This window comes from Nycticebus coucang, chromosome 9, assembly GCF_027406575.1.
Source record: "Nycticebus coucang isolate mNycCou1 chromosome 9, mNycCou1.pri, whole genome shotgun sequence".
NCBI lineage: Eukaryota > Metazoa > Chordata > Mammalia > Primates > Lorisidae > Nycticebus > Nycticebus coucang.
In genome coordinates, this window is record NC_069788.1 from 108,151,125 (window position 1) to 108,164,968 (window position 13,844).

General features: G+C 40.4%; 1 protein-coding gene across 1 annotated transcript in view; it reads left to right on the forward strand.

Annotated features, from left to right (window-relative positions):
• The window catches only part of POMT2 (protein O-mannosyltransferase 2), a 55,927-nt gene that overhangs the window by 30,258 nt on the left and 11,825 nt on the right, over nt 1-13,844 (forward strand). The window contains exons 10-11 of the mRNA XM_053601130.1: nt 10,940-11,006; nt 12,543-12,612. Coding sequence (XP_053457105.1) covers nt 10,940-11,006; nt 12,543-12,612 — 137 coding nt within the window. The remainder of the gene's footprint in view (nt 1-10,939; nt 11,007-12,542; nt 12,613-13,844) is intronic.

The window sequence follows — 13,844 nt, forward strand, 5'->3', positions numbered from 1 at the left end:
AGGGAAAAAGGGACCACTGACTATACTCATGATAATTTTTCTTGTAGGAATTTTAATAATAATGGCTTTTGTAAAGCAAGCACAAACCACCCCCCAGCACACATTCATACAGAGTTCATGCATGAGTACCACAAAACCAAATATCCCAGGCCAAGCCAACTTGGGTGGACTCTATCTAGCTTTTTTCATGAGTATGGACTTCTTAAAATTTCTCTATGACCACTAAAACTTTTTAACTTCTTGTATATTCTAAATACCATCATCCCTATTTTTTTTTTTTTTTTCTGAGAAACTGCCGCGGACCGCCAGTCGAATGAGTCTCAGTCCGAGGGCTTTCAGGGCGAGAACGGCTCAGGTTGATTGAAAGGGCGACGCAGGAAAATGACAAACTGCCACACACCAAGGATGATGAAGAAAGCAGTTGTACTTTACTGATTTTTAGGCATGGTATTTATACATTTTTGACAATGTCTTACAAACTACAAAAGATATTTTTATGACTTGCTGATGCTTACAAAGTTCTTATCGAGTTTTGTAGATGGGAGTAGTCAACTGTCTTTTCTTAGACAATGTTTCTGCCCGTAAGGGGGAACAAAGGACTGCTGCTTATCAGCAGTTACTCTTTTACTTCTCTTTATCTATGTTTAAACCTTCTTTCTTTGTAAAACTGCTTTGTTCACATTTTGTATTTTTATATTTTTATATTTGATTATGATTTTTATGTTGTTAGTGAATTGATAGTGAATTATGTATATGTTTTAAGTGTATAGTGACAAAATTATAGAGAAAGCAATTTCATAGAAAACTTATTTCAAAGAAACAGTTTCAAAGGGACATAAGGTAGAGATAAGAGACCGGAGGGAGCGGGTATCTGGTAGGAACATCTTAACTTATCATCCCTGCATTCTCTTGATACATTGTTTCAATTAACTGACCTTTATGGTGGGAACGTGTTCCCTTGGAGACATTTAGTCTCCATTGTATAGATGAAGTCATGGATTAGTAAGTCATTATGTTTATTCTTAGTTTCTGAGGACATTCAAGCAACAATTAACCATTCAACCCAACAAACAAGTTTCAAACAGGTTTCAGGGTAAAGGTTATTCAGGCCTTTATGCCGCACCTCATGAATTCTTACGTTCACTAAAAGGCATGCTAGGCAACTTATGCGCTGCTGTTGCAGGCCAGGGGGACCGGGGGCAACGCTCCGGGGAGCACTCACCGCCTTACCACAGTTTTTACAACGCGGACAGAGCCATCCCGCCACGGCTTGATGCCGGGGGTGCGGCATTTCCCCCTTTTTTGTTAATGAAACGTAGCTCAAAGAGGTCTTGGCGAACAGCCTTTAAGGAGGAAAAGACACAACGAAGGAGACAAGGTAACAGTAAAACAACACAGAATATCAAGCATCCAATAATGACAATAAACACAATGTACTGAATCCAGGACACAGGATTTAAAGATTTAAGATTGTCAGAGAGGGATTGAGCCAGTGAATCAAGAGAAGTGCTAGGTAAATGAGCTTCACTGATGGCAGTGATATCTTTTTGAAGAGTATGTAAATCATGTGTAATATCATTGTCCTTCCAGACACCCTGTAGATGAGCTTTAGTTTTGTCCCAGGAAGTGGACATATTATAAGGTAAAGGAGTTACACAAATAGCAGGAAAGGCAGAATGACATCTGGTTTGAAGTTTATGTTGTATAAACTTTATATCTTGTCCTAAGGCTAAAACTACTTCTTCTAGGATGTTAAGTTTTGCTTCAAGTTTATTATCTATGCTGGCTTGAGTCATTAAAGCTAGAGTTATGTTGCTGCTGAGAGAATTAACAAAGTGAGCTGTGTGAACTTCTTGAACCAAAGCAGTAGTGGCTACCGCAAATGTTGTGACTATAGAAATTAAAGCTAAAATACCGAGAATCAAAGCAGCTACAAACCTCTTAGGTCGAATTAACTGATTAACAGTATGTAAAACTTGTAAAGCAGAGTTATCATATCAAGGATCATCTTGTAAATCAACAGGTAATAGTACATAAGAGGGTCTTTTAACAATTAAAACAGAATTAAACAAGCGTTCATTGAATAAATCAGTAGAAGTAAGACAATTTGTAACTTTACAAGCGGTACAAGAAATATGATAAGAGTTTTTAGATTGTGTAATAGTTAAATACTTATTTGGAGCTAAAAGTAGAGCATATGGATATCCAACACAAGTTCTTACTGACATTGCATTTGGTTTTGGCATATTAGGTTTCTTTTCTAAAATTAAGTTGGATGCAGCAACAAGTCTAAATAAATCATAGTGTATTTGAGTTTTATTTTTGTCTTGAGCTACCCATATGGGCTCAACTAGACCAGGTGTGAACCATCGTCGTATTGGTTGGGGAGTACCAGACCACTGATACTGATGAAATTTATCTAATTGGTTCGAGAAATATTTATTATGATCAAAACAAGAAGTAGGAGAATAATCCCAGATGACTGTGTTTGAATTTATAGGAGAATGCTTGTTGGCAGCATTTGGGAATCCACAGGAAAGCCAAGTAGGTGTTTTAGTTAATGATGATTCCCAGAATTGATTTTTATTTCTATATTTTTCTTTACAGTTAGGGAGAGGTAATGAGTTAACAGATAAACAGGTTTCATTATAATTAGGACTTCCAATAGTTTGTAACTCATATTCCCAAACATAACGTCTATTTGCATCATGAGGATCTGGAGCATCAGTTAAAAATACCCTGTAGCTAGTAGGTAAACAAAAAGGAGGTGTGTTGCCTCTTAGGCAAGGAGTCGGCTTTGCCAGTGAAATTAATCAAAGCCGCAGCATGATGTCTGGATTCTGAGTCAGTTAAACCTCCTAAGCGGATAGAATCATTAGAAAGAATTTTTATGGGGTCTGGATCTAGCCAGCCCACAGGGTGTAGCAGAGGAGGATTAGGCACATAAGACCAATAAGCTGCAGTTTCTACCTTAGGAGTAGAGATTAGTGATAGAAACGCAAGAAAGTACATTGTAGGAGTTAGAGGGTTTCCTTGAGATATGAGAAGTTGTTTAGCTTGTTTCACCAGGGCACGGATCTGTGTCCACGTGGTCTTGGAGGGTTTCGGTGAAATTTCCACAGTCGTCCTCATTTGTGCAGATAGGATCTTCATCCGCCGCAGGCGTTGTCTTCTGCGCCGGGGTCTCCGGAGGAGCCGGTTTGATGAGCCGGTCTGGAATCCAGACGGGAGAGTCGGCATCCTGTGGAAATATGCAAGCATAGCCTCGTCCGGAGGTTAACAATACATCAGGGCCTTTCCATTGGCCCGATAATAAATCTTTCCAAAGAACTTTAGGAAGGGTGGCAGCCGATTGTGGCTGCCAATGGGAGAGAGCAGGGGTTAAATTGTTGGAGTTTACATTAAGGTGATTTAGGACGAATAAAGCATGGGTTAAAATATGATGAGGAGAGAAATATTTATGAGCTTTTTGAAGGCGTTCAATTTGTAATTTTAATATTTGATTAGTTCTTTCAACAATCGCCTGACCCTGAGGATTATAAGGGATCCCCGTAGAATGAGCAATTTTCCACTGTATACAAAATTGTTCAAATGCTCGAGAGGTATAAGCTGGAGCATTGTCTGTTTTTAGTTGAAGAGGGACACCTAGCTGCTGAAAGCAGTAAAATAGGTGTTGTACAACATCTTTGTAGGCCTCGCCAGATCTTGCAGAGGCACAGATAAAATGAGAAAAAGTATCAACAGTAACATGTACATATTGTAATTTTCTAAAACTAGACACATGTGTTACATCCATTTGCCATAATACATTGGGGCGTAAACCCCGAGGATTAACACCAAATTTTAAAGGATGATGTGTAACAGGACAGGATTTACACTTTAAGACTATTTGTCTTGCCTGTTCTCTAGTAATTTGAAACATTTTTCTTAATGCGTTAGCATTTTGGTGATGTAAGGCGTGGCTTTCTTCAGCGTCGGCCACTGATGCCACTATAGTACGTGTTAATAAATCTGCAGTGGCATTTCCTTGGGCCAAAGGGCCAGGTAAGTTAGTATGTCCTCTTATGTGACCAATATAAAATTGATTATTCCTTTGCTGAATTAAAGTTTGTAGTTTCTTTAATAAAGGTAGAATAGTTGAGGTTCCTGTTAAAAGAGCAGTTTCAAGAGCTGGAAAAAGAGAAGCAATATATTTTGAATCTGTGTACAAGTTAAACCTTTGTTTGAAATTATTAAAGGCCGAGATTAGAGCCCATAATTCTGTTTGTTGGGCAGAGGCTTGTGTGACCTCTTTAATAAGAGGAGACAGGCCTGGGCTAAAAACTACAGCTCGACCTGTAGAGGAGCCATCTGTGAACAAGGTTATTGCGTCAGACAGAGGCTGTTTGGAACACATAAGAGGAAATATAAGTGAAACTGTTTTTGTAAATTCAATTAAAGGATGTTTAGGATAATGGTATAAGATTTGACCTGCATAGCCTTGTAAGGCCAATACCCAATCATCATTATTTTGAAATAGTTGTTCCACTTGAGTTTTATTATAAGCAGTTACAATTACATGAGGATCTTTACCAAATAATTCCCGTGATCTTTTTCTTCCTTTATCAATTAATAAAGACACCAGGTATGGATAATCAGCAACAATCTTTGTCTGAACATGTGGTAAATGAATCCATTCTAAAATACCTTCCTGCCATAGGCAAGCTGTAGGAGTATACTCAGTAGAAAAAATGAGTAAAGACCATGGGTTTTGATAATTAATTTGTTTAACCCTAGCTTGAGTTAAAGCCTGTTCAACAACTTGTAAAGCCTGCAAGGCTTCTGGAGTTAAATGTCTAGGGGAACGGGGATTAGAGTCTCCCTGTAAGATAGTAAACAAAGGACTAAGGGTTCCCGTAGTAATCTTCAGAAAAGGTCGAATCCAATTTATTTCTCCCAGTAATTTTTGATAATCATTAAGAGTTTGTAATTTATCTCTCCTTATTTGCACCTTTTGAGGTGCAATATAGTCAGAGTGAATCCATTGTCCCAGATAACTTAATGGTTTATCTCTCTGAATTTTCTCTGGGGCAATAACTAAGCCAAATTTAGTTAATTGTTCTATAGCCTTTTCTAGCATTAGCTGTACTTTTGGCAGCTCAGGATGAGCTAGCAAGATATCATCCATATAATGAATTATGTAAGCACTAGGAAATTGTTTTCTCAGTGCTGCTAATGCAGCCGCCACAAATTTTTGGCATAAGGTAGGGCTGTTTTTCATGCCCTGTGGTAAAGTTTTCCACTGATATCTTTTAAACGGTTCCTGTAAGTTTAGAGAAGGAACACTGAAAGCAAAACGAGGACAGTCCTCAGGATGTAAATTAATAGTAAAAAAGCAGTCTTGCAGATCTATAATTATAAGTGACCATTGTTCTGGTACTGCTACAGGAGACGGAAGCCCAGGTTGAAGGGAGCCCATGTCTTCCATAATGGCATTTACTGCTCTTAAATCTTGTAAAAGTCTCCATTTGCCAGATTTTTTCTTAATGACAAACACAGGAGTGTTCCATGGACTAGTGGATTCCTCTAAATGACCTTTATCTAATTGTTCTTGTACTAAAATTTGTAATGCCTGTAACTTTTCTGTTGTTAGGGGCCACTGACTAACCCACACAGGAACATCTGTTAACCATTTTATCTTACAGGCATAGTTTTCTGCAGTGGCCCCTATGAAAAACACTGATCGTTCAGTTGATCCCCTGTGACTAGTTTCATGTCTAGGACATGTAAAAGATCTCGTCCCCATAAAGTATAGGGTAGAGAGGGTAACACATAAGGTTGAAAGTAAATTTTCTTGTCCTTATATTCACATAACAAATGAGATGTACTACGCATGACACCAGAAACAGAACCGAGACCAACTAAAGAAGACTCAGTTCGATGAACCGGCCAGGATCTCGGCCAGTCGGAGGCAGCAATGCAGGTTACATCAGCGCCTGTGTCCATCAGGCCCTTAATGGGCCTGCCTTCTATTTTCATTTTTAACATCGGTCTATCATATAAATCATGTATAAGAGCCACACAATCTTTATCAGTAAATCCAAACTGTCCCTCTCCCCTGGCATCATGTAAGTGATAAGTGGGGAGTGGTATATATGGCAACAATAGTAATTGAGCAATTCTTTGTCCCTTATGAATTTGTGTAGTTTCTACTAGAGACTTTACCATGACTTTAATTGTATTTTCAGTATCAGAATCGATTACTCCTGGAACAACTTCAAAATGTTTGGTGTAATTGGAACTTCGTCCCAATATAACACCAACAGTACCTGGTAATAACTTTCCTTTTATTCCTGTGGGAACTAACACAACACCATCATGTTTGGATATGATTATATCTTTAGAACTGGCAAGGTCTAAGCCTGCACTGCCAGGAGTCCCACGTGGGAGATCATGAATTGTCCATTCAGGTGGTATACAATTAATAGTAGATGTGGGCTCTAACTTAGGTCGTACTGCGGTAGGAGCAGGAGACTCTCCCTTGGAGTCGGGGCTAGGAGAACGCCCCTTATCTAGTTTTTTGTCTGGTTGGTATCAATAAAGTTAGCACCCTTGTCTGACAAGGGGGTTCCATCTTTATGAAATTTAGATTTACATTCATTTTTCCAGTGCCTGCCCTTCTTACAACGAGGGCATGGTCCCGGGGGTAATCCACGGGACTTATTATTATTATTATTAGCACCGGTGGATTTCTTACAATCCTTCTGTATATGACCTGGCTTCCCACAGTTATAACAAGTGGGCAAGTCATGTGGGGGATTACACCCAAAACATGTATTACTGGGGTCTCTATCAAAAGCACCTTTAACATATGAACTAAATTTTTGACCCCGCATAGCTGCAGCAAACGCCATTCCCTGGACAATTGCTGGTGAGGCATCCATGCATGCTTTAATATAATCTTGTAAGGTACCTGTTTTCCTGAGTGGACGTATTAAGTCCTGACACAGCGTATTTGCATTTTCCCAAGCTAATTGCTTGAGTAATAATTCTGTGCCTTCTGATGGTGGAAGCATTCTATTAATAGCTTCTTCCAGGCGAGAAATAAAGTCAGGATAGGACTCTTCCATACCCTGTTTTATGCCTGCTAAAGTTGTGCCCTTGGTTCCCGGAGGAGGTATTTTTCGCCAAGCGGAGACTGCATTATGGCTGACTATCTCTAAAAATTGTCGGGGTAGTTTAATTTGATTTTCAAAAGAAGCAAATTCATCTGTCCCTAGAAGCATGGACAGCGTGGGCTGTGCTTTTCTTCCTACATGTTGATTAATACTTTCTCTACATCTATCTTCATACTCTGTTCTCCATAAAATATAATCACCTGGGGAAAGCGTGGCTTTGGCCGTTTGCTGCCAATCATACGGGGTAAGCCATTGACTGCTAATTGATTCCACAATTTGTAAGGTATAAGGGGCAGAAGCTCCCGATGTACGGACAGCCTGTTGCAGTTCTTTAAGCGTCTTTAACGACAGAGGTTCCCAGGTGGGTGGTGCCCTATCCTCAGTGGGAAAGCGTACCGGGAAAGCAAATGTAAAATCTCCCTGCTGACGGGCTTCTCGCACCGCCGCTTGAAAGCCCGCGGGCGGCGGAGGGAGACAAGGAGGTACGCGGGGAAGCGGAGCTTGTGAGGTTGTCTTAGATGTGACTTTTGGGACACGAACAGCCGGGTAAGCTCGGCGGGGGTGAATAAAATCATTCATTCTGTCCCTCTCATCTGGTTTAGTAAATTCATCGACCACATCCCACTCGTCACTGTCTGAGGAATTATCGACCGGTGGGAGTGGTGGTAGAATGTCTTTGAGCGTTGGAGCCGAAGGGACAACGCTCTCAGTGTTTGGTACCGGTTCAGGATCTTTAAGAACCTCGGGGGGAACCTCATCAGGAATCGGTGCCCCTTTAGATTCAGGATCACCAACCTCCGAATCAGTTTCTCTTATAAATGCTTCTAAAAAGGTATTGTCAGCTAAAAGTTCTCTAACTTGTAACCATAAAGGAAAAGCCTGAGGGGGCAAGACCTTCTCCCCATGTTCTTGCATGTATTTCCGCATTTCGCGTCCCACCCTTTTCCAATCGGAGAGAGAGAGAGAGCCTTCCTCCAGAAACCAAGGACTTACCAACCTTATGAAATGTATAAGCTCCTCCAACCGTTTGAGAGACACATGAAAACCATTTTTCTCTAATAAACGCTGTATCATGACACTGAGCATGTGTTCTTCCTTACCCAATGTATGCCCCATGTTGTCCTGCGGATTACTCACACTTAACCGGTCAGCCTTTACCGGCGGGACTGCAGCTCCCTGGTGAGAGTCGCCTTCAATCTGAAAAAGAGAGGAAAGAAAGAAAAAGAAAGATCACCTGTCCTTCAGGTCCCTGTTCGAGGCGCCAGCTGCCGCGGACCGCCAGTCGAATGAGTCTCAGTCCGAGGGCTTTCAGGGCGAGAACGGCTCAGGTTGATTGAAAGGGCGACGCAGGAAAATGACAAACTGCCACACACCAAGGATGATGAAGAAAGCAGTTGTACTTTACTGATTTTTAGGCATGGTATTTATACATTTTTGACAATGTCTTACAAACTACAAAAGATATTTTTATGACTTGCTGATGCTTACAAAGTTCTTATCGAGTTTTGTAGATGGGAGTAGTCAACTGTCTTTTCTTAGACAATGTTTCTGCCCGTAAGGGGGAACAAAGGACTGCTGCTTATCAGCAGTTACTCTTTTACTTCTCTTTATCTATGTTTAAACCTTCTTTCTTTGTAAAACTGCTTTGTTCACATTTTGTATTTTTATATTTTTATATTTGATTATGATTTTTATGTTGTTAGTGAATTGATAGTGAATTATGTATATGTTTTAAGTGTATAGTGACAAAATTATAGAGAAAGCAATTTCATAGAAAACTTATTTCAAAGAAACAGTTTCAAAGGGACATAAGGTAGAGATAAGAGACCGGAGGGAGCGGGTATCTGGTAGGAACATCTTAACTTATCATCCCTGCATTCTCTTGATACATTGTTTCAATTAACTGACCTTTATGGTGGGAACGTGTTCCCTTGGAGACATTTAGTCTCCATTGTATAGATGAAGTCATGGATTAGTAAGTCATTATGTTTATTCTTAGTTTCTGAGGACATTCAAGCAACAATTAACCATTCAACCCAACAAACAAGTTTCAAACAGGTTTCAGGGTAAAGGTTATTCAGGCCTTTATGCCGCACCTCATGAATTCTTACGTTCACTAAAAGGCATGCTAGGCAACTTATGCGCTGCTGTTGCAGGCCAGGGGGACCGGGGGCAACGCTCCGGGGAGCACTCACCGCCTTACCACAGTTTTTACAACGCGGACAGAGCCATCCCGCCACGGCTTGATGCCGGGGGTGCGGCAAGAAACAAAGCAAAAGATGCTCAAATGAAGGAGCCAGGACACACTCAAAAGAATTATTCCCATAAATGCTAATTCCAAGTCTCTGTAAGGACAGTCTTGAGGCGCTTAGTTCAGGGATACATTGTAAGAAATGCCTGCTGGGCACTGTTGTTGTGTGAAGTCACAGAGGCTGTGGTACAGCCTCCTACACACCTAGGCCATAGGTAGAGCTTAATGCTACTAGCTACAGACCTGTACGGCATGTCAGTGGTAAGTGTTTATATTATCTAAATGCACCTCAACATGGAATAGGTATGGGACCACCCTGGTATGTGTGTTCTGTCCCTGACTGAAATCTCTTTATGTGGCACATGACTTGGTCACATTTTGTCCAATTGGGGTTATAAAAACTCACAAACTTTCTATTGTTTCCAGGTGTTGTTTTGCTTGCTTACATAACTGGCATAATTGTGTGTATATAGTCTCTGTCCTGGGGAGTTAGCTGCCCTGCTTTAAACCCTGTTTCCCTAACTCTTAAGCTGTGTGACCTTGAACAAATTATTTAACTTCAGTTTCTTTATAGGTAATGTGGGGATAATCCTAGTACCTACAGCATAGAGCTGTAATAATGATTAATGATTAAGTAAGACTTGCCCATTGCTTAGAACAGGGCCCGATAATAAGTAGCTGTTTGCAGCCTCAGCATTTCATGAGACTTTTCACACATTGCTAAAAAATACTCTGAAACACTTTTTTGTGGCTATGTAATATTCCATATAATATTGCATGGTAGTGGACATACTATTGAGCTATTTCTCTATTACTAAACATTCATGCTCTTTCCGGATTTTTGCTATTAAATTAATTGCATGTGGCATTATAGATATGTGCAAGTGAACACATGTACACAATTTTTTTTAAATCAGTGTGTACAAAAATGGCCAGGGGAAGCCCTAGGACAGGATATATATGAAGGTTTTTAGTTTCATTTTACCACATTATAGAAAATATAATAGCATGAATTTTTTATTTATAAAATTTGAGGAATGGTCTTAATTACTTTTAAAAATCTACTAAATCTTCTTTGTGTGTTAGAGATTGTTAAGACAAGGTAACATAGTTCCTTCTTCTAGAAGGTAGGAAATTTAAGGAGGAGATGCAGAAAGATTAAAAAAAAAAAACCAACAAAAACAACAAACTCAAAAAAGCCCTTGTGAGACAAGGCTTCTAAATGCAGAAGGAAGGAAAAGACTCTGACTCATTGTTGCTACTTCTGAACGCTGTTGGGGAGCATGGCTTCTCAGGGGCTGGGAATTTTGATCTTGAACTCCTGGCTCAGGCAACCTTCCTTCTTGTGTCTTCCAAAGTGCTAGAATTACAGACATGAACCATCTACCAGGCCCAAAGGCTGAGGACATTGAAAGAGGCTTAAGCAGTTTTGATTTGCTATTGATTGTCCTTGGCCAGCTGTGCTGATAGTGATGATATTCTCTCTCCCTCCTCTCTCTCCTCTGCCCCCATCCCATCCACCCCAACCCAGGTCACCACGTATTTGCACAAGGACTACAACAACCTGTGGATTATCAAGAAACACAATGCAAACTCAGGTAATGTGGTCAGGAACTGATACTGCTTCTGTTATTACTCTGAGTCCTCCTTAACAGTTTTCATGCCTTCAAAAGAGAGGTTCTGAGCATCTCTGACATCTTTATGATCTCAATTATCCTTTCAATAATTGTTTGTTGATTGTGTTTCAATCCAACGGGCCAAACGTAAGTGTTTTATCACATTGAAGAGTTATGAGGGAAGAGCAGCTTTATTTCTAAGTTATGTGGGCATGAACCAAATCTTTGAATGCCCTCAGTTTGTTATTCTCTTGTGTCTTCTGAATTAAGAAGGTTGCATTTCACCTAAGTGGCTAAAGGTTTTGTGAAAATTTTATAGACTAAGGTATATTGTGTTTGTGATGGTTATAAATTTCCCTCTCCTAGATCCATATGTAATAAAACTTCCTTATTGACTTACTTGACTTACCATCTTACTAATTAATCTTTCTAAGAAACCTTAAAAGGCAGCATAGGAAGGGATATCTCTGCAGTTGTCTTCTCTAATTCTCTTGAGAGCTGGTGATTTGCACTGGAAAATTTATCCTTCCTGACCTTAATCTGTTTATAGTGTGTTAGTGTCTCAATCTTGCAAGGATCAGTTCTGTGTTGCTGTGATTCTTGCCAGCTCCTCTTCCATGTCATTGCCTTTCTAGATCATCAGGTCTTGACTTCCTGATGATACAGAAGTAGTTCCTTTCATCATTTCATCATTTTATCATTTTCTTCACTTCACACTAGCAAGTATATTGCCAGAGACAAGATAATACTGGAAAAATTTATAGGATTTAACATTTGATTTTGAGGAGAGCTGGGCAAATGGTCATTTGCATGGAATTAATTTTTAGAATTAATTATTATTCTTACTAAAAAGAAAATCTTGCCGGGTGTGGTGGCTCACGCCTGTGATCCTAGCACTCTGGGAGGCTGAGGCAGGTGGATTGCCTGAGCTCACAGATTTGATACCAGCCTGAGCCAGAGCAAGATCTCGTCTCTAAAAATAGCTGGGCGTTGTGGTAGGTGCCTGTAGTCCCAGCTACTTGGGAGGCTGAGGCAAGAGAATCACATGAGCCCAAGAGTTTGAGGTTGCTGTGAGCTATGATGCCACGGCACTCTACCAAAGGTAGCAAAATGAGACTCTGTCTCAAAAATAATAATAATAAAAGGAAAATCATTAGCTTCTGAGCTTAAGCAACAGTGGAGGTTTCAGTGCCTTTCAGAAAGAGGCCACATTTCCCAGCCTGGCCTACACAGTGTGGCCCCACTTGTTTATAGCCTCATCTCCTGTCCCCACTCTCCTTCCTGTCCCCACCACTCTAATAGTATGAAACCATTTGCCATCCATCAATGAGTTTTGTTCTTTCACACTTCTAGTGCCTTTCCCCTACTTGTTTACCTGATAAAGATTTCCCCTTCTTTAAGAGTCTTTTCAAGCATTGTCTTTGGTCCCTCTGGCACATACCGTGTTTACTGGGAGGCTCTCAGTTAATACTAGCCTAGTGGAGGATGTCAGACATCAATGCCTGTTTCTTCTTGCAGATCCTCTAGACCCTTCCTTCCCAGTAGAGTTTGTGAGACATGGAGACATCATTCGACTAGAACACAAAGAGTAAGTAAATTTGCTGTTTGGGTAGATGAGAGTTACAAGAGACTTCTTGTAAGAAACAAACAGAAGTCAGGTTTGGATGAGTGTCAGGGTTCCAGGGCAACCCCAACTTGGGCTGGGGGCTGACAAGGGAGACAGTTCAGAAGGAAGAAGGAGATTTCACACCAACTTAAGGCATGAAGTCTGAGAAGCCTAGAGAGGTGTACGTTGTCTCATGCACAGAGTGGCAGACTGAGGCAATGCAGCAGCACTCCAATTCCTCAGAAACCTTCTATTGATCTTTAAAACAAAGCATTCATGAAAAAATCCAAAGGTGTCAAAATTCAAAAATAGGAAAAAAAGAATCCCAACCCCACCCCCACCCAGGTTGGGTGGAAGAGCATAGGATAATAAATTGTCAACAATAAAACATTGAGAAAGGGAGAGGGGAAAACAAGTTTCATCTCTGCAGGGCAGACAAACCAGCTTCCCTAATCTAACTGTGAATTAGGAGTTCAAAGGTTTTAGCCTGCCTGCCTGCTGATTCTCCAGGAGGGATGGGCTGTCTCCAGGCTTCTTTCATCATCAGTGTTCTTGATAAGGAGCTACAGGGAGGGCCAGCCTTCGTGCTTTACCCTGAATTGGAGGGCCTGCAGAGAGATCAGCCTATCTGTCCACCTCCCACAGATGAGGCTTTAGTAAATGCAACAGAGCTGCTGTGCTAGAATAGGAGAAGCATTTTGTGAAGGTTGAAGTAAGCAGGCCAGTCTTTGCCTACCTGTTTTGACTTTGGGGAGCTTTGAACTTTGAGAGTACCTTTCAGTTTCCCATTTCCTAGAGGAAAAAAGAGAAAAATTGAGTTGCCCAAAGCTGCTGCTTGAGTGGCTCACTATAGAAAGATGTAGGATTCTGTTTCTGAGAATACAGCGAGCTAGTTTATTTAGCTTATGTTCTCACTGAAAATGACTAAAAACGCTAGAATAACGTAGAGACTTTTTTATAAAAGCATAAAAAAGCTGACAAAATATTAAAGAGTCACCAGGCCAAAATCCAAGTGAAAACAGGAATCCAGAGAAACAAGTGAGACACTAAAGCCACTTTTGCCTTGATCCTACAATCTTGTTTTTAGTCTTTTGTTTTAGCTCTTTTGAGAGAAGAGGTTTTAAAGTCAAGCCTCTAGGCTCACCCAAAGTGATAAATATAGTAAGAGATCCTTTCTCAAAATTTGCAACCCCAAAAGTCTTAGAGTAAAGGTA